The sequence below is a fragment of the Salmo trutta genome, chromosome 3 (genome assembly GCF_901001165.1).
Source record: "Salmo trutta chromosome 3, fSalTru1.1, whole genome shotgun sequence".
Classification (NCBI taxonomy): Eukaryota; Metazoa; Chordata; class Actinopteri; order Salmoniformes; family Salmonidae; genus Salmo; species Salmo trutta.
This window is the reverse complement of record NC_042959.1, coordinates 47,295,831-47,317,544: the sequence shown is the minus strand read 5'-3', so window position 1 is coordinate 47,317,544 and position 21,714 is coordinate 47,295,831. Positions and strand designations below refer to the sequence as shown.

Genomic DNA, 21,714 nt, shown 5'->3' with positions numbered 1-21,714 from the left:
GCCTCTTGGCTTCATTGGTGATGCATGAACATTATGATAAGCTGCAAAATGGGTTCACATGGCTGATATCCTGAGACAGAGTGACAATCAAATAAAACCGATTGGAAATCTCACAACTGGATAGAAAGGTCATGCTCATTTGAGAAAGCAACACAGAAACGCAGACAAATTAGAGACAGATCCCATTCACACCTTTTTATTGCAGAATTGTGATCTGTGATGAATTAACATTGAGACGCGTTCATTTTGAATAATGTTTTTAAGTTCACAATTAAAACGAGTTCAAACACTTCCCTCCAATGATTTAACATTGAACAAATCAAAATGTAATTTCAAAATGTACAAATAATCTAACTGGTTTGTAAATGTTACACAACTTCATAAGTAGGCTATTATAATTAAAGCATAATTTTAGGTGAAGAAAACGTCCATACCAGACATGGCCACCAGAGCTCCACTCCCTGATCTGAGCAGACTTCTATTCCAGCCCAGCAATAATACGCATTATAGTCAACTCATTAGGTTTGATGAATTGAATCAGGTGTGTTAGTGCTGGGCTGGAACAGAAGCCTGCACACCCAGCATACCTCCAGGAGAAGGATCGGCCTGCTACAGTTATAATACGTTTGTAGACTACATTGTGTGTGACTTTTAACTGTATTGTTGTATACAACATTTGCTAATTTATGTACACATACAACCCATGGCATACAAGGATGTGCTAACAGTCTCTTGGGACATTCACTGGGACCTCTACATCTGCAGACAGGCTTTCGCAGCTTTCCATAACTGAGGACAGACATAAAATAAAGCTTAATTTTACTACAATTAGACAGCCCTGACTATTATATCTCTGTCTGTCTTCTTAGTTTTCCTCTCTATAGACTAAAACTGGAGAATATTTTAAAGCCATCCCACAACCTGCCCTATCTAGCTAGTACACCTACTCCCTTTTCTGACAGCTGGAACAGAAACTACTTTCACCCTCTTCCATTGCTGTTATCTACAAATGCATTTGGAGCATGAGTTTTTATTTTACAATGATCATATTTGTTCTACTATATGTTCTATACAATAGGCCATGATTGTTTTTTTTTTTACCTAAAAGACTTTAGGTCTACCTATAGAAAAAAACAACTCTGCATCCCCGCCCAGCCTGCCAAGAGTGACCAAAATGGTGTTTAGCATCCCCAGTGGCTCTGCAAGCGCGAGGGGATATTCTCAGCTGCGGGTCTGCTCACCAGGCACCATCACATGAGCCTGAAGCCACAGACTATGGCCAAACTGGTGTTTCTAAAAATGAATTCAAAGGCACTGTAGACTGAGCCCAATAAGGCATTTTCGCAAAATGTATATTTAATTTTAAGTAAGTCACAGCCTAAATGCGCAATTTAAATACTATACTGATTTGATACAATTAAATGTTGTTTAAATGCTGAGCTCTTAATGTCACCTGACTCCCTACCAGCCTAGAATGTCGCACTCGCAAATTGTTCACAATGTTTTTCTTTGTAGGCTACAGCCTTGAAAAAATTGAAATAATATAGCCTAAATAATTAGGCTCCTTGTTTGGCTCCTGACCTATTTAGTGTTTATATGCAGTTTAATATAACATGAAGCCTATTTGAAATGATGAGCGCTTCTTACAGTCCCCTTTTCATGTTTATTAAAATACTTTTCATTCAAATCATATAGTTTAGTTTCAATACTTCAAAACCAAATGGTTGGTCCAGGTAGTCACAAAAATAGATGGGTGTTGGTTAAATTGTGATTTTAATTATTATTTTTTGTCCTGTGAGTGGAGATGTTTTTAGCAGAGCGGTTGGGAAGAATGTTGCGAGTCGTGCACAGGCACCACTCCATGTATAAGCGGAATTTCCGACCACTCAACCTAATAACCCAATAATGCACTTTTCGTTTAATTTGTATTTCATTCTAAGTAAGTCACAGCCTATATGCCAATTTATAGACTACAGGCCTAATGATTTAAAACAATGAAATGTTGTTTAAATCGTTCAGCCGCGACTCAGTGAAACATAAGATATTACAGTTTTTAATGTCCCGTTGGTAGGATAGCATTGATTGTATATCATCCATTTTGTTTTCCAATAATTGCACGTTGGCCAATAGAATGGATCGTAGTGGAGGTTTACTCACTCGCCTACAAATTCTCAGAAGGTAGCCCGACCTCGGCCCCCTTTCTCTCCACACAAATGACGGGTTTGGGCCGTCGCTAAACATCATCGCCTCATTTGCATAACTGGCCATGTAATTGTGATGAACGCTGTAGGAGAGAGGAATAACGTCGTGGGAGAGACAAAAAGTGACTAAAAAAACACCCTAAATATGTTTAAAACTACAAATGAACTTTCTTCTGTAGATTCTTGTTTTTTTTATGTCACAATTCCAACCCTCCTCCTTTATCTGGGCTTGGGACCTGCAAAAGTGACCCAAAAGAGACACTTTGTTTAGTTCTTAATTTGGTTTGGTTTTTAACCTTATGGTCCACTTAGGAGCCTACAACAAGTCACAGTAAAACATGAACATTTTTAACCATCACATTTTTGACATTTTTTTGTATACAATCTACATTAACAATCTAAATGGACCAAAAAGAGACAACAGAAAAAACTGTCAATGGCAATGTGAGAAAATTATGGTAACTAGTCTGGCCCTAATTCAGGTTAATTGTTTTTTTCCCCCAGAACCCCCTCCACACACACACAGGCTGTGCTGGCTCACAGAAAGAGTGGGTCATCGTCATTATGGTCAAGGCTCTCTATGGCAGGTTCAGCAACTGAGGGAGCTGACTTAAATGAGTAAGCAGCTGATGTGCCAAAAAGCTGCAAAACATTATCAGGCAGCTGGTGCTCATAGCAAGCCTCACCAGACAGCTTCAGTCCATATCGAATGTACAGGATGGAGTTAAGGGTCTGCAAGGACATCCGATTTCTAAGTTTGCTTTTTACCACACTCATCTGGCTGAATACTCTCTCGACTTCAGCATTCGAGTGTGGCAAGGACAACACAGACACAGCAGCCATGGCAAGTTCTTGAAACGGGTTGATATCAGCTGCATCCCTGAACTTCCAAATATCACTCCAGAAGCCGTGTGTTTTTTGTCTCATTCCATTTACTAAGATGGATGGCACGCCATTGCTGGACAATCTTGTCTATCTCCGCAGGGGAGTAGCCAAGGAGCTTGGCTATTTTTTATATTTCCCCAGGGCTCTTATTGTGCTTTAGAGTTTCCTCCACATTGAAAACTGACATGTACTGCAATGCTTCGATGTTGTCAGGCAGTCTCACTCTCAACTCATTAGTGAGGGAGATGGTGAAGGCTACACACGCTTTCAAACATTGTTTTCATCCTCAGGCGCAAGGTGGAGCTCAGCTGCCTTTGACTCAAAAAGGTAACCAAGATACGGTTTGAGACTGATGTATCCATCTATTGGCCCTTTTGAGTACATCAACATTTGTCAGTGGATTCAGCACCCTGCTGCTCACAGACTTGATCGGGCTAACCAAGCTGTCAAGTAGCTTAAGAGGATCTACTTGCTCTCCCTCAAAAGCCTTGATGGCCAACTGTACCTCACCCAGCACTGACTTCAAAAACGTCAGATACAATATGTTTTGAGGATCACTGTACATGGAGTATAAAACCTCAGCCATGTAGCAGTGTTCACTGGACTTGGTGACTGCGAAAAGCAGCCTAAACTCCTCCCACTGGTCCAAAATGCGTGAAACCGCAGGTTCAATGGAGAGCCAACGTGTGGCACACACCTTGGTTATCTGTAAAGGTTTCTCCCCACAGTTGATGGTCTCATATATGGCCTTGTAGGCCTCCCTGCGCTTTGGAGACACTGAAAACCAGTTATAAGTCTCTCGTACCAAGTACTCCACACTACGGGGGATGGTGTCATTGGAAGCATGACTTACAGCAAGCTGCAGAGAGTGGCACACACAGCGAATAAGAACCAGATATTTGAGGCCATACTCCTCCTTCAGCACTTTATGGACCCCATTGTTAATCCCCGTCATAACAGAGGCATTGTCAGTCCCTATCCCCAGGAGTTTCTCTTTTTTAAGACAACACTTCTCGAGGAAAGCCACAATAGCACGGGCTATACATTTGGCATCTCCTCCCTCCAACTCAACAAGCCCCAGAAATGTTTATACAATTGTCTGCTTGGTGTCACCAAAGTACCTTATCACAACCCCCAGGTACTTAGAAACACTTACATCCATGGACTCATCGAGGAGGAGGCTGAAACGCTGGTCACCCACATCTGCGACCAACTTTTTCAGAAAGTATGGTGCTAGAACGCCATTAATCATTTCTGTGCACTTTGAAGTGGGTAGCAGCAGTGGAGTCTGAGAAAACATCTCTTTCTGCTTCTCCAATGTGATCACATGCCAGCATGGAACAGTGTTCAGCGATAGCTAATGCCATGGTGGCCTCAGCCTTTTTTGCAGAGTCCATTTTTTTAACCATAAATGGCAGCTTGTTTTGGGTGGAACTGTTATAAGGCTTTGCCTTTTGAGTATGTTTTTGAGTTGTCATGTGTTTTTTTACATCACCAAGTTTGGCGTAGAAATCAGCCTTACAGTACAGGCAGTATGCCCGTGTATCATCTCCAATAAACAGCTTCAACCAGCCTTTGAATTCAGGGTTTGATTCCCACTTAAACACTCATGCTCCAAATGCATTTGTAGATAACAGCGATGGAAGAGGGTGATTGGATTTTCTGCTACAGCTGTCAAAAAAGGGAGTAGGTGGAGTGGAGATTTTAGGATGTAAATCTTGGTGGGGCAAAAAAATCTAATGTTTTATATGCATGTCAGCAAAGCCATTACACAGCACAACACTAAACAATACATTCACTGCACTATAACGGTGTCAAACGGTGCCCTCAAACTGATAGGGACTACATAAAGCTGTCTCAAGAGCAGAACTTTCTTTTCAGCACCATGGAGTGAATTCTTAACGCTGTTAAACCTGGCTATGATAGCAGTTTTGTCTGGCAGTGAAACAGTTCATTCAGCCCCATTTACTGCCTTCTAAAAAATATAGCTGATATGGCTGACTTGCTTAAATAAATATGGTTTCTACTGACAATTGAGACGTACAAACTATGGCATAAGGGGACAATGAGCGGATAAGAGGCAATCCGTAATTCCGATTAAGACATTAATGAGCGAGCTAGGACGGACTTAGTCAATATAACTATTTGTTCAGCACTAGAAATATACAGCGACAGAATTCAGAACATGGGCCGTTCTTACAGTATTCTTCCTGTACACCATAAGCAGACGATGAAAGCTCTTACAATATTTTCGATGATTACATTTCTCTAAAACAGGCTATTGTCACGTCCTGACCAGTTTAGGTATTATTTGTATTGTAGTTTGGTCAGGACGTGGCAGAGGGTATTTGTTTTGGTTGGTTCGGGGTGGTTGGTTGTGTTTAGGGTGTGTGATTTGTTAGTTCTGGGTGTTGGGTATGTTCTAGGTTGTATTTTCTATGTTCTGTCTAGTTTAGATTTTCTATGTTTAGGTTTGGGTGTGGACTCTCAATTGGAGGCAGGTGTTTCTATTTTCCTCTGATTGAGAGTCCTATATATAGGTGTGTGTTTGGGGTTGTTAATTGTGGGTAGTTGTATTTCGCACTGCTGTAAGTATTAGCCTGTGAAACTGTCGGTCTTTGTTTTTTTTGTGTTCACATTTATTTAATAAAATATAATGATGAACATGCAACCCGCTGCGCCTTGGTCCTCTCTACCCAACGACAGCCGTTACAGCTATAGGCTACATGTGCACCACCAAGTCAGAACAGTAAGCTATGAGGGGGAAAGGGTCCAAATTATTAGGATGAGGCACATGGGCTACAAACAGCTTACTACACAAGATACACTTAGTATTCATTTCTAAGCTACAGCATTCATATCTCCCTGGCATATTACATAATTTATGCAGCAGCATACAATACATAACCTTGTTGTGCTGTGCTCATTTGAACAGAAAGGTGGCGCGGCGGTCGTTGTGGGCAAATTTTGTTATCAAACTTTGTCATCAAAGTCTGGCATTCTCTGGATTTATGGTGCTTGCAAGGCAACTGGGAACTCGGAGAAGAAAAAAAAAAAGGTTGAATCATGACATCAGTGATATTCAGGTCGGAGCTCTAGAAAGAGGCCTGAGTTCCCGACTTGGAATTCCAAGTTGGATGACAGTTCAAAATGTATTTTCCCAGTCAGAGCTAGTTTTTTCAGAGTTCCCATTTGTCTTGAACTCACTGAAGTCTGAGATTTCCCAGTTCCGAGTTTTCAGTTGTTTTGAACGCGGTAGAAGTCATGCTGGAATGACAGCATCGCCAATGTATTCAAACTTTTCTGGCACATGAATGTTTATCCTTTTAAGCTTGGAAAATAAACCCTAAAACCCAGACTTGGACCACACACCCACTCCACTGAACAGCAGGCTAGTGATTGCTTTGCAATGCTTGCAGTTAGCCACTGATTCCCTCCAAACCACTCATTGTTGAGTTTGCGATTTACAACTCGTGTAATGTTTATGTCCAATGGCCTATGAGCACGGATACGTTTTATCTATAATTTCTGTTCTTGTGTCAAAGATTGAAAAGGATTTGCCAGTAGATTGTTGATGTGATTCATGATGATGACTGCTTGTCTAGCTTGCTAGCTAAGATTTTGAAAGTATGATGTTGACATGATCAGTCCAATCAAAGCTACGCAAGATAAAACGTGATTTGACGTCATTTTATCTGTGGCCAATGACCTTGAGCCTTCTTGGATGGGTACTTCTAATGTAACTCTATGGAAGCAGCCAAGGGGCTTGAATTTTTGGCTATCCCTGTACATTTTGCGGAGTAGTAGTGTCCCCATGACTGACAGAATGCTGAGCCAATCACAACGCAACTAGAGAACATTACCAACCCCTACGCTCCGTATTTTCCGCTAGCTGCCCCTCCACCACAGAAAGCACTGAGCTAGGCTGAAACACCTGCATTTTGGACCTGCCTTACTCAAGAAAGCAAAAAGAAACCATGTTTGTATTTATCAACTCAATGGTTTTCTTTTTTTACATTGTTTGCAAACTGATATGTGACATGTATTAATGGCAAAATAACATGCAAAACAGGCAACAACAAAAAAACAAAAAACATTTTGGGCTCAAAACAGGTGGGTATTTTCCCCCACCTGCCCTGGGTCGCCACTGAGTGGGTGTAGTAGTTAGATGGGGCAGGTTGTGGGATGACATAAAAATATTCTCCAGTTTTAGTCTCTAGAGAGGACAACTATGAAGACAGACAGAGAGATAATAGCCAGGGCTGTCTAATTGTAATAAACTGAAGCCTGTTTCTTTGATGTCTGTCCTCTAATATGGAGAGTTGCGAAAGCCTGTCTGCAGATGAAGAGGTCTCAGTGAATGTCCCAAGAGACTGCTTGTACATCCTTGTATGCCATGGGTTGTATGTGTACTTATGTTAGCAAATGTTGTGTACTACAATACAGTTAAAAGTCAGACACAATGTAGGCTACAAACTGATTATAACTGTAGCAGGCCAATCCTTGTGTGCTGGCTTCTGAGTGTGCTGGTGTTCCAGCCCAGCACTAATATACCCGATTCAACTTATCAAACCTAATGAGTTGATAATAATGTGTATTATTGCTGGGCTGGAATAGAAGTCTGCTCACCCAGGTAGATTATAGAGTGGAGAAAGGTTGGCCACCTCTGATATGGATGTTTCTGTCCCCCCCAAATTATGCTTTAGCAATAATAGCCTACTTACTACAATGTCTAACATTTACAAAGAAGTTTGATTATTTGTACATTTTGAAATTATATTTTGGTTAATTCAATGTTGATTCATTGAAGTGTTTAAACTTGTTTTAATTGTTAACTTTCCAAGATTAACTAGTGTCAATGTTCATTCATCACAGATCACAATTTTGCAATAAAAAGGGGTGAAGGGTATCGGTCTCTAATTTGTCTGTGTTTCTGTGTTGCTTTCTCAAATGAACATGCCCTTTTTATCCAGTTGTGAGATCTCCAATCAGTTTTATTTGATTGTCACTCTGTCTCAGGATATCAGTTATGTGAACCCATTTAGCAGCTTATCATAATGTTAGAGGAAAGCCCATACAATTGTCAGAGACTCCAGTCACCCAAGTCATAGACTGTTCTCTCTGCTACCGCATGGCAAGTGTTACCGGAGCGCTAAGTCTAGGACCAAAAGGTTCCTTAACAGCTTCTACCCCCAAGCCATAAGACTGCTGAACAATTAATCAAATGGCCACCAAACTATTACATTGACACCCCCTCCATTTGTTTTGTACACTGCTGCTTCTTGTTGTTTATTATCTATGCATAGTCACTTCACCCCTACCTACATATCCAAATTACATCAACTAACTTGTACCCCCACACACTGACTCGGTACCGGTACCCCCTGTATATAGCCTCGTTATTGTTATGTTATTATTTTACTTTATATTATTTTACATTTTTTACTTTCGTTTATTTGGTAAATATTTTCTTAACTCTTCTTGAACTGCACTGTTGGTTAAGGGCTTGTAAGTAAGCATTTCACTGTAATGTCTACACTTGTTGTATTCGGCGCACGTGACAAATAAAGTTTGATTTGATATGCATCAGCAATGCAGCCATAGGCCTACAGTATGATGGCATAACTGGCCTAATGGGCATGTGCAATCAATGTGCCCCTTGTCATTGTACATATGAAGCGAAGAATAGCTAAACTCACACATAATTTGCATATTGATGAGCTAGCTATATGTTCTCCATTTAAAATGATAGAAGTAGATCATGTATATGAGGCTAACCATAAACCAGATTTTCTCCATGATTTTTCTGACATTAAATTGTTTATGCAAATCTAACCCTTATATTCTAGGTACAGTACCGTACCTGAAAATAAGGAGCTGGCAATTTATAGGTTAAGGAAAAATATCAAAAAGGGAAATAATGTGGCGTGGGGAGCGTTGTAATTGTACCTTGTTTATTTGCAGAGAATGATTTTAGAATAGAGACCAAATCAGAAGGTCAGTGGCATAGAGGAGGATTGCAGAGATATTGGTGTTGATGGCCACAATTTCCTTTACCCAGGGTACCCATTCATGTGCATGTGATGTAGGCCTATGTATTTTACAGGAAGTGAGCTATAACCATCAGTCATGACACAAGTATAATGAACGAGCTATAAACTATAATATATGAGAATCAGAATGTTAAGATACCATAATCCAATTGATAGCATATTACATGGGAAATTCATGCTTACTGTATCATTTACAATGTTATAATGTGTGTTTTCTGATTTCTGTCCATTGGTGGGCACATTTCACAATTTAATTTACTCAACACATTCACAAATGGTGGCTTTGATCACAGTTTTGAGGTTTAGGTTGCTTGATGTTCATAGCTAGCTAGCAGCACAAGCAAACATTGTGCAAATCTCTCTTCACCCAGCATCAACACCAACAATCTCTGCCATGCCATTGACCTTGTGATATTGTGTCTGTATTCTAGCAAAGCAAAATCATATAGAATTGGAAAACCAGACATAGCGATGATTTGCTTTCATCCATCTTTCCTTGTTGCGCTTGCCCATAACTAATGACAGGCGGAACTGTGTTTCATGAGCAATCTTCTGCTACTCACCTGCTTGGTTTACCGCAGCGGTAGCAGCGTGACATTTGCATAAAGGTAGAGCAGAGCGCCGCTCCTGCGCATTGGTCTTCTTGCTCCTGTTGAAAATGAATGGGGGCGATACTTTGTCTGGCGAATTCGGAAGTGGTGGGACCCCTGCTTGACTCTGGCACTGTGATGCCAACTTAGCAATTTTGTTGCTAGATTTAGCAACTTTTTAGACTACCCTGGCAACTTTTTTTTTCAAACAGCATCTAGCAACACATTTAGCTACTTTTAAAAATGTATTTGGAACTTTTAGAAACTTTTGAAAAGTGACTCAAATGCTAAAATGCACGCAATTTCCCTCTAAATGACACAAAAACGTTTTTCTCTGTCACACACTCAGTCACAACACACGTGCCTGGCTGCAAAAGTGCGTTGTAAGTGACGTCAGCAGCAGGCGCTCAGCTCGTTCACAGGCAGCAGCATTCCAGCAGCATTTCAGCAGCAATTTCAGCAAATTGCAAATCATTGTTGGCTGACTGCAGCACCAGTAGTACGGGTTCGACGAGCCAAACCCAATGAATATAGTTGGTCACGAATGTTTGGTCTTGAACAGAACTTACAACATCAATCAACATGCCTCAATCAAAAATGTACAGAAAAGAGTGGGAGTCTGTACCTGAACAAATGTCAAATCATATTTTTTGCCGAGATGGCCAGTCAATTTGAGTAACGTTATTGTGTATTCTACGTAATGACGCAGTTTTACGTTATCACGCAATGACATCACAACGTTATTTAGCAACAAACCAACCTGCCTCTAGCAACTTACCCTGAAAATTAGTTGGCAACACTGCGCTGGCATGCCAAGGGTTAATCCAAGATGGCCGGGTTTACGGGCTCATGCTTTTTATGTTTTAAAATGAAGGTGTCACGTATCGCATCGTTATTAAGTAAAAGAACCGAGGTGAGGAGGCATACAGTATGTAGAACATTCACCAGTGGATCCACCACCCGACAACAAAAGCTATCAAGCCCGAGGGGTAGTATTTGTAGGTATTCAACTGAATCTTCAATCAATGGTTGTACGGCCCTGTTGTACAGAAACCACGGCGACCCGTCTCAAGTTGTTCAGTAAGAATGTTAGCTATGTTAAAATATTGAGTACTGTGTACCATTGAGTCTGGATGTAAGTGCAATGCTGCCGTGACGTGCTGTCGTAGTTGCAGATGTATCTGAAGAGAGAATCCAGAGGCTTCAAATGTGTCTTGTGTGTTTTTACAGGTTGGAGAGCATGGAGCTTCCCTCTGTTGGTGCTAAGAGTGTCCTTGTAAAATTGTTGGCAGCCCCCATCAACCCTTCTGACATAAACATGATCCAAGGTAAAAAGGAAAGGAGAAAAAAAAACAACACTGGTGACATGCGCACACACACACAATTACATTTATTGTTGAGTTCCTATCATGAATTAACTGGATCGAGATCAAATTGATCCTGACTATAGTTGTTTTATATCTAAAGGCAATGTCTGTATTTGGTCCTGCAGGTACCTATGCCATCCTACCTGACCTTCCAGCAGTAGGAGGAAACGAGGGGGTGGCCCAGATCCTGGAAGTGGGCAGCCAGGTGAAAGCACTCAGACCAGGGGACTGGGTGATCCCAAGAGATGCTGGATTAGGTGAGTTAATACTTTAATGCTCACGAGATACTACTGAGCTGAAATATCTATCTAGGTTTACATTCAAGCCCTTTCAATGGCCCTTTCATGCTTTAGAAACCAGGGGCCTCATTTATAAACCATGTGAATCCACAAAGCATGCATGTGCCAGCTTTCATGCTAAAGTTGCCATTTATAAAACCTGAACTTGATGTGAAAATGTGCTCACCGTCTTGCAAACTTTAGACTGTATGTACGCACAGTTTCTAGTGGTTGAAGAATTGTGTTGCAAGTAGATTCGAAGTTTGTGCAAATGGGGGATATGAGGGACAGACTTATAGCAATAAACAGGTTAAGAAGAAAATATATTTAGTTTCTTAGCATTTTTAAATAATTAGAAATAGGTATTTCCTAGGCCATTATTTAATTTCCATTATTGCATAATAAATTCTTCAACTTTTCTGTGATGGTTTTATACTTACTAGGTAGCATAGGCCTACAACAAGGATACCATTCGACCCATCTCATTTAATTGGACCCACATCACAGTAGTAAAACAGATAAGGTAATTTAAATATTTTGCTGTATGCCATCCGATCCGGAGTACAGTTTATTAATGGTGGAACAGACAGTAAGTTGTAGGTTACTTCTGTAGCTTACGTCTGAATACTGTAATTTCACATTTCTTGAGTAGACAATATCATGCGCATCTCTCATTTAATTGGGCCTATTAGATAGAGCAAAATACTTGAAAGAATAGCCTATGTATCTGAAAGGAAGGTGGTTTATAACATACAGTAGAATTGAATAGGTGAACAGACTGTTGATCTTTTGCATTGGCGTATGTATGGTTACCACTGTGAATAGACAATGTTTCAGAATTCGGGCAGTGCAGCATAGGTTAGAGGAAAAAGTAAATCCAAAACATTAGTCCATATTAAATTCAGACGGTCTGTTTACAGGTCCACAGCAATTTGTAATTGTTGTTGTCTTTCATTAACCTTTTGTCTGTCAGATAGCCTAGGACAACAGTAAATGTCACTGCAAAAGTTTAACATTCTGCCATCACCTACAAAGACATTTGGGTCACTATAAAAGGTGAATGATGGGTGTTTTTCAGGCAGAGTTTTAATTAGAGGTCGACCGACTAATCGTAATGGCCGATTTAATTAGGGCTGACTTCAAAGTTTTCATAACAATCGGTAATCGGCAATTTTGGACACCGATTATGGCCGATTACATTGTACTCCACGAGGAGACTGCGTGGCAGGCTGACTACCTGTTATGCGAGTACTGCAAGGAGCCAAGGTAAGGTGCTAGCTAGCATTAAACGTATCTTATTAAAAACAATCAATCTTAACATAATCACTAGTTAACTACACATGGTTGATGATATTACTAGTTTATCTAGCTTGTCCTGCGTTGCATATAATCGATGCGGTGCCTGTTAATTTATCATTGAATCACAGGCTACTTCGCCAAACTGGTGATTTAACAAGCGCATTCGTGAAAAAAGCACTGTCGTTGCAGCAATGTGTACCTAACCATAAACATCAACAACTGTCTTAAAATCAATACACAAGTATATATTTTTAAACCTGCATATTTAGTTAATATTGCCTGCTAACATGAATTTATTTTAACTAGGGAAATTGTCACTTATCTTGCATTCTGTACAACCGAGTCAGGGTATATGCAGCAGTTTTGGCCGCCTGGCTCGTTGCGAACTGTGTGAAGACTATTTCTTCCTAATAAAGACAGCCAACTTCGCAAAACGGGGGATGATTTAACAAAAGCTCATTTGCAAAAAAAGCACAATCGTTGCACGACTGTACCTAACCATAAACATCAATGCCTTTCTTAAAATCAATACACATAAGTATATATTTTTAAACCTGCATATTTAGTTAAAAGAAATTCATGTTAGCAGGCAATATTAAATTAGGGAAATTGTGTCACTTCTCTTGCGTTCATTGCACGCAGAGTCAGGGTATATGCAACATTTTGGGCCGCCTGGCTCGTTGCGAACTAATTTGCCAGAATTTTGACATAACATTGAAGGTTGTGCAATGTAATTTAGACTTATGGATGCCACCCTTTAGATAAAATACGGAACGGTTCCGTATTTCACTGAAAGAATAAATGTTTTGTTTTTGAAATTATAGTTTCCGGATTTGATCATATTAATGACCTAAGGCTCGTATTTCTGTGTGTTATTATATTATAATTAAGTCTATGATTTGATAGAGCAGTCTGACTGAGCGGTGGTAGGCAGCAGCAGGCTCGTAAGCATTCATTCAAACAGCACTTTACTCCGTTTGCCAGCAGCTCTTCACAATGCATAAAAGCATTGTGCTGTTTATGACTTCAAGCCTATCAACTCCCAAGATTAGGCTGGCAATACTAAAGTACCTATTAGAACATCCAATAGTCAAAGGTATATGAAATACAAATGGTATAGAGAGAAATAGTCCTATAATAACTACAACCTAAAACTTCTTACCTGGGAATATTGAAGACTCATGTTAAAAGGAACCACCAGCTTTCATGTGTTCTGAGCAAGGAACATAAACATTAGCTTTTTTACATGGCACGTATTGCACTTTTATTTTCTTCTCCAACACTTTGTTTTTGCATTATTCAAACCAAATTGAACGTGTTTCATTATTTATTTGAGACCTTATTGATTTTATTGATGTACTATATTAAGTTAAAATAAGTGTTCATTCAGTATTGTTGTAATTGTCATTATTACAAATATATATATATATATATACGGCCGATTAATCGGTATCGGCTTTTTTTGGTCCTCCAATAATCGGTATCGGCGTTGAAAAATCATAATCTGTCGACCTCTAGTTTTAATGCTCGTTCATGCGTGCACAGTTTCAGGACAGGTCTGATTTATAACGGAAACATGTGTATGTAAGGAGTGCGCCAAGTTTATGAATCTAAATATTTTTGTATTTGTGCAGTCTTTTCAGAAATGGCGCACGCAGATATTTAGTGTGAAATTTACAGAACGGTTATAAATAACACCATACATACGCATGTTTCTCATTATAAAACAGACCTGTCGTAAAACTATGCACGTGTGAACGAGCATTATAACTTCTGAAGAATTCCCATCATTCACCTTTTATGATCACAATAACGCCCTTATTTGCTGTTTGGAAGTATTGGAATTAGGCCAAGACAGTATCTAACGAAAATAGCAATGGTGAACTTGATCACATTTCTTTGGAGGTGTTGGCAGAATGTTTTCTTTTGCAGTGACATTTGCGGTATCTGGCTGTTTCTGAAAGACAAAAACAATTGTAATTTGTTGTAGACCTGCATTCACTTTTTCCCGAACCTAAATATGCTGTACTGCCTGTGAATTCTGAAACATTGTTTACTTTTTTTTTTTTTTTACTACAGTAGTCCTACTTAAAGTGGTTGCCGACACACGTCAATGCAAAAGATCAACTGTCTGTTCACCTGTTAAATTCTACTGTACAGTTGAAGTCGGAAGTTTACATACACTTTGGTTGGAGTCATTAAAACTGGTTTTTCAACCACTCCACAAATTTCTTGTTAACAAACTATAGTTTTGGCAAGTTGGTTAGGACATCTACTTTGTGCATGACACAAGTCATTTTTCAAGCAATTGTTTAGACAGATTATTTCACTTACAATTCACTGTATCACAATTTCAGTGGGTCAGAAGTTTACATACACTAAGTTGACTGTGCCTTTTATTGGAAAATAAAATAAGCATCTGATAGGCTAATTAACATTGTTTGAGTCAGTTGGAGGTGTACCTGTGGATGTATTTCAAGGCCTACCTTCAAACTCAGTGCCTCTTTGCTAGACGTCATGGAAAAATCAAAAGAAATCAGCCAAGACCTCAGGAAAAAAAATTGTAGACCTCCACAAGTCTGGTTAATCCTTGGGAGCAATTTCCAAACGCCTGAAGGTACCACGTTCATCTGTACAAACAATAGTATGTAAGTATAAACACCATGGGACCACGTAGCCGTCATACCGCTCAGGAAGGAGACACGTTCTGTCTCCTAGAGATGAACGTACTTTGGTGCGAAAAGTGCAAATCAATCCCAGAACAGCAAAGGTCCTTGTGAAGATGCTGGAGTAAACGGGTACTAAAGTATCTATATCCACAGTAAAACGAGTCCTATATCGAAATAACCTGAAAGGCAACTCCGCAAGGAAGAAGGCACTGCTCCAAAACCGGCATAAAAAAGCCAGACTACGGTTTGCAACTGCACATGGGGACAAAGATTGTACTTTTTGGAGAAATGTCCTCTGGTCTGATGAAACAAAAACAGAACTGTTTGGCCATAATGACCATTGTTTTGTTTGGAGGAAAAGGGGAGGCTTGCAAGCCGAAGAACACCATCCCAACCGTGAAGCACAGGGGTAGTAGCATCATGTTGTGGGAGTGCTTTGCTGCAGGATGGACTGGTGCACTTCACAAAATAGATGGCATCATGAGGCAGGAAAATTGTGGATATATTGAAGCCACATCTCAAGATATCAGTCAGGAAGTTAAAGCTTGGTTGCAAATGGGTCTTCCAAATGGACAATATCCCCAAGCAAACTTCCAAAGTTGTGGCAAAATGGCTTAAGGACAACAAAGTCAAGGTATTGGAGTGGCCATCACAAAGCCCCGACCTCAATCCTATTGAAAATTTGTGGGCAGAACTGAAAACCGTGTGCGAGCAAGGAGGCCTACAAACCTGACTCAGTTACACCAGCTCTGTCAGGAGGAATGGGCCACAATTCACCCAACTTATTGTGGAAGGCTATCCAAATGTTTGACCCAAGTTAAAAAATTTAAAGGCAATGCTACCAAATACTAATTGAGTGTATGTGAACTTCTGACCCACTGGGAATGTGATGAAAGAAATAAAAGCTGAAATAAATCATTCTCTCTGCTATTATTCTGACATTTCACATTCTTAAAATAAAGTGGTGATCCTAACTGACCTAAGACAGGGAATTTTTACTTGGATTAAATGTCAGGAATTGTGAAAGCCAAATACATTTAAACTTAGTTTAAGGTGTATGTAAACTTCCGACTTCAACTGTATGTTATCAACCGTGCACCCTGTCGGATGCATTGCGCAAAAACTTGAAATTTATAATAGCCTAACTAATAGTCCCAATTAAATGAGAGATGTGTATGGATACTACAGGCATATTGACACATCAAGATGAGGAATTAATTCTGTAATGGTTATGATATACAGAACATGACCAAAAGTATGTGAACACCTGCTCTTCGAACATCTCATTCCAAAATTATGGGCATTAATATGGAGTTGGTCCCCCCCTTTGCTGCCATAATAGCCTCCACTCTTCTGGGAAGGCTTTCCACTAGATGTTGGAACATTGTTGCGGGGACTTGCTTCAATTCAGCCACGAGTGTTTAGTGTGGTGTGGCACTGATGTAGGGCGATTAGACCTGGTTCAACCCCATCTAACAACTTTCATTCCAGATTTCCCTTCACTGGAACTAAGGGGCCTATCCCGAACCATGAAAAAACAGCCCCAGACCATTATATATCCTCCACCAAACTTTGCATTTGGCACTATGCTTTCAGGCAGGTAGCATTCACCTGGCATCCGCCAAACCCAGATTAATCCGTCGGACTGCCAGATGGTGAAGTGTGATTCATCATTCCAGAGAACATGTTTCCACTGCTCCGAAGTCCAATGGCAGCGAGCTTTACACCACTCCAGCCGATGCTTGTCATTGCGCATTGGTGGTCTTAGGCTTGTGTGCGGCTGCTTGGCCATGGAAACCCATTTCATGAAGCTCCCGACAAATAGTTATTGTTGCTTCGAGGCAGTTTGGAACTCGGTAGTGAGTGTTGCAACCAAGGACAGAATTTTTACATGCTTCAGCACTCGGCGTTCCTGTTCTGTGAGTTTGTGTGGCCTACCACTTTGCGGCTGAGCTGTTGTTGCTCCTAGACGTTTCCACTTCACAATAACAGCACTTACAGCTGACCGGGGCAGCTCCAGCAGGGCAGAAATTTGACGAACTGACTTGTTGGAGAGGTGACATCCTATGACGGTGCCACGTTGAAAGTTGAAAGTGACTGAGCTCTTCAGTAAGGCCATTCTACTACCAATATTTGTATATGGAGATTGCATGTCTGTGTGCTAGATCTTATTCGCCTGTCAGCAACCGGTGTCGCTGAAATAGCTGAATCCACTAATTTGAAGGGGTGTCCACATACTTGTGTGTGTGTGTGTGTGTGTGTGTGTGTGTGTGTGTGTGTGTGTGTGTGTGATTTATGTTTATGAAATTGTCTACGCAATAAATTTCACATTACAGTACTCAGGCGTAGCCTACAAACGTCAATAGAAAATGTGAACCGTCTGTTCTACCGTTAAACTGCGTTTCAGATTGTATCACACTATTTACTACTGTGAAGTGGGTCCAATTAAATGATGGGACAAATGGTTGTCTATCCTACACCCAAACGAGGGCACTGCGCTCATCCACCTCTGGCCTGCTGGCCCCCCTACCTCTGAGGAAGCACAGTTCCCGCTCAGCCCAGTCAAAACTGTTCGCTGCTCTGGCACCCCTATGGTGGAACAAGCTCCCTCACGACGCCAGGACAGCGGAGTCAATCACCACCTTCCGGAGACACCTGAAACCCCACCTCTTTAAGGAATACCTAGGATAGGATAAAGTAATCCTTCTAACCCCCCCCTTAAAAGATTTAGATGCACTATTGTAAAGTGGTTGTTCCACTGGATATCATAAGGTGAATGCACCAATTTGTAAGTCGCTCTGGATAAGAGCGTCTGCTAAATGACTTAAATGTAAATGTAGGTCTATAGGCTATTTTGCAAATAGTCTATGAAACCATCAGTCAGAAAAGGTGAGGAATATATTCTGTATTGATCATGGAAATGAAATAAATAATAGAATATACAGTGTGCCTACTTGTAATTATTTTAGCATGCAAAAATAAATTGGTTTACACTCTTTTCACTAACAGCGAATAATTGCATCGTGTTACTATATTTCGCTAGGCCTACGTTTATTTTTTTGATGAATAAGAGTGTCATCATATTATGCATTTGCACAAGGCTACTACTAGGCTACTCATGCCTTCTTGCAATGCAATACTTTAACCACTAGAAACTGTGCATATGCATGGTCTAAAGTTTGCAGGAGGATAAGTACATTTTCATGTGGAGTTCAGTTTTTATAAATGCCAACTTTTGCGTGAACTGGCGCACTTATGTTTTGGGACATATTTTGTGCCCACGCAATGTTTATAAATTAGGCCCCAGGGCCTTATTCATTAGGGTGGGGCACACATTATTAAAACGTTTTCCAAAGGAAAAGGGAAACAAGTACTTGGACAAGTTTAGGTGGTCCCTCCCTGTTTCAGTCCGTTCGTTTTCTTCTATTTGGTTCCTAATGAATACGACCCCGTCCTTTTCTCTCTCTGAGCAGGGACGTGGAGGACAGCAGCGGTTTTAGCTGAAGACGATGTGATCTCTCTGCCCAATGACATCCCCCTGTTCTCTGCAGCCACGCTGGGGGTTAACCCCTGCACTGCTTTTAGGATGCTCTCTGACTTTGAGGAGCTGAAACCAGGTGTGCTAAGTTCACCATTTCAACAAGTAGATGCTAAGCTAGCTGTTACCCATTTCACGCTACTGCGCTAAGCCAAACAGTGCTATATGATTCTGGCCTTGTTATGCATCCACCTAAGTTGCTGGAAAGGAACATGTGAAACTAAATTGTCAGAGCCAGCAAAGTAGGTTCGGGTTGGCCCAATAGTGTTAAAAGGATACAAGTGAGCTTCAGTCTTTTATACAGAACCTAACTTTCCTTCATCACACTACACTGTATAATATGTTTATTGCACTGCCCTTTGCATGCGAGTTAATTCCAGGTGACACAGTGATCCAGAATGCAGCCAACAGTGGTGTGGGCCAGGCTGTCATACAGATCGCTGCTGCAAGGGGGATCCAAACCATCAACGTGGTCAGAGACAGGTAAATCCAAACGGCCAGTTTCGTATTCATCAGGGCACGCAACTCAAAATCTTTTACAACAGAAAATGAGCGTTTCTAATGGGGTCAAGTCCAGGCAGTTGCTCGACTCCCTCCTTGTTTCAGTCTGATTTCTTAGATTTGGTGCCAAATGAATACTGCACTAAGCTACATTTCAAAAAGAGAACATCTGTGAATTAGTGACTGATTAAGAATTTGACCTTTCAGCAGCTGAAGTAAAACCATTTGGGGGGGGGGGGGGTGGGGGTTTCCAGCTCTAATGATAACACTGGGTTATCAGCTGGAAATAATGAAAAGAGTACTTGTACTAGACCAGGGTTGTTGTAAGTAACTCACTGTCATAATATAGCCTACTGCCCTAATAAAGTGATGTGTATGTGAGAGAGACTGATATAGAAAATTCCTTAGAGATCAGTGATTATATTAAGCAAGGTTGCGTATTCAAGAAGGCCCGTGTTGAAGAACTGCATGTACTTGTGTGTCCCTTTTCACAGGCCAGACCTCACACAGCTTATTGACAGGCTGAAGGCTATGGGCGCCAGTCATGTGATCAAAGAGGAGACCCTGAGGCGGCATGAAATGAAGGAACTTTTCAAGGTCTGTGGATTTCAACACTGCTCTGAGGGCCAAATTCTGATAATGATCTTTCCTTGGACGTAAATTCACTATTTAACTTCCTTTATAGACCTGTCCAAGGCCAAAGCTGGCACTGAACGGAGTTGGGGGAAAGAGTGCAACAGAACTCCTCCGTCACTTACAGTACGTATTCAGGTGACTGAATTGAACCTTCTTTGTTGCCATAGCTTGATGTTCTGAGATTCAAGTGGATTTGATATCTGATCAAGTAAATAGTCCCCCCCCCCCACAAACTTTTTCAGAGTTGGAGGGTCGATGGTGACTTATGGAGGGATGGCCAAGCAGCCAGTCACTGTTCCTGTGGTAAGACTGCCACTTCCTGTAATACTACCCTTTTTCTACCATGTTCCTCTAGGAACTATTTCAACAGACTGTTTTCTCTCTCCCTCTCACAAACATGGCGATAGCTTTTAAATGTTAATACCTATGGAAACCACTTGTGTGTTGTACATACTTACAAAAATCATTGTCTGTCCTCTCCCCAGAGTGCCCTGATCTTCAAAAATGTGAAAGTCAAAGGGTTCTGGGTCACCCAGTGGAAGAGAACCCACTCTCAGGGTGAGCCAGATACAATACACACACAAAATATGTAGGAGGCTGGAGAGACAGATCTTTGCTCTGCATTTCTCACATGCCATTATAGTGGGTCCAAGCTATGAGTGAGACACATGGTACCTTTAATTTTGTCCCTCTGAATGTCCAGTATTAAATGTTACTTTCAATAGCCTGCCGGTATGATGCTTTATAACCTGTTATACGGATGAGTTTGCATGCATGAGCTTCTACAATGTCATGTCTATGTATATTTCTGTCTCCCCAGATGAGGGGGCCTTACGGGGAATGCTGGATGAGCTCTGCTCCCTGATCCGCCAGGGAAAGCTGACCGCACCTGCCTGTTCCGAGGTAGGCCTCCAAGACTTCCGGAAAGCACTGGACACTGCCATGCAGCCGTTCACCTCAGCCAAACAGGTCCTGGTCGTGTGACCCCTCTTTTGACCAGCCCCAGCTATTAGGTCATGTTCATTAGGTACCATATGGAAGAAAACGGACAGAAACTTAAGGGACTACTCCAATAAAGTGTTTTGCACTGGGTGTCCAATTGAATACGACTCTGCATACAAAACGAAGTCCCGCCACATTCAACGGATGCAGTACCAAGGCTGCTGCTTCATCATTGCCAGGAAATGCATTGCTCAAGCACACATTCAATAAATGTGTTTTCCGTAGCGGCTCAAAGTCCACTATATATGTTATCAGCACCACTTTAAGTCATCTTTCCTGACAACAGTTAATGGAAATTATTTCAGAATGGTCATTGATTCCTTGACAACTTATGTATTGTCTACATGTTTATTTCTCCTGAATGGTAACATTGTTATATCCTGGTCCTAGATTGGTTTGTGTTGTCTTGGTTATTACTCTGCAAGACGGCACAAACAGATCTGGGACCAGGCTAACGTGGTTATGCAACACATGGTGTTTCTGGTAAAACACTAAACATTTGGCAAAGATTAAGCTATTTTTAGAGTTCAAATGACTTGTTGTATGGACACGAGCAAATACCATCATGATGCGTATTAAACACGTTTATTGCTTTAAAAACAATCGTGCAGTGTCCAACTAGAGCTGTTACATTGACAATGTTAAATTCCATGTGAATATTAAGTCGCGGTAACTACTAGGCTTCTCTAAGCTCT

The 21,714-nt window shown here is 40.9% G+C and overlaps 1 protein-coding gene across 3 annotated transcripts; it reads left to right on the top strand.

Annotated features, from left to right (window-relative positions):
• The first annotated feature begins 10,511 nt into the window (after positions 1-10,511).
• Positions 10,512-21,622, top strand: LOC115176641 (enoyl-[acyl-carrier-protein] reductase, mitochondrial). 3 transcript variants are annotated; one of them, XM_029736797.1, is made up of 10 exons: positions 10,512-10,731; positions 10,960-11,057; positions 11,222-11,353; positions 18,816-18,959; positions 19,261-19,363; positions 19,876-19,978; positions 20,067-20,152; positions 20,260-20,320; positions 20,503-20,575; positions 20,838-21,622. In XM_029736797.1, exons 1-10 carry the CDS (start codon positions 10,559-10,561, stop codon positions 20,999-21,001), a joined length of 1,137 nt encoding a protein of 378 aa, XP_029592657.1. In that variant the 5' UTR covers positions 10,512-10,558; the 3' UTR covers positions 21,002-21,622. The 3 variants fall into 3 exon arrangements, with proteins under 3 accessions (XP_029592657.1, XP_029592650.1, XP_029592641.1); XM_029736790.1 differs by having other exon boundaries at positions 10,513-10,809; positions 20,067-20,140; XM_029736781.1 differs by having other exon boundaries at positions 10,513-10,809.
• Positions 21,623-21,714: the final 92 nt, after the last annotated feature.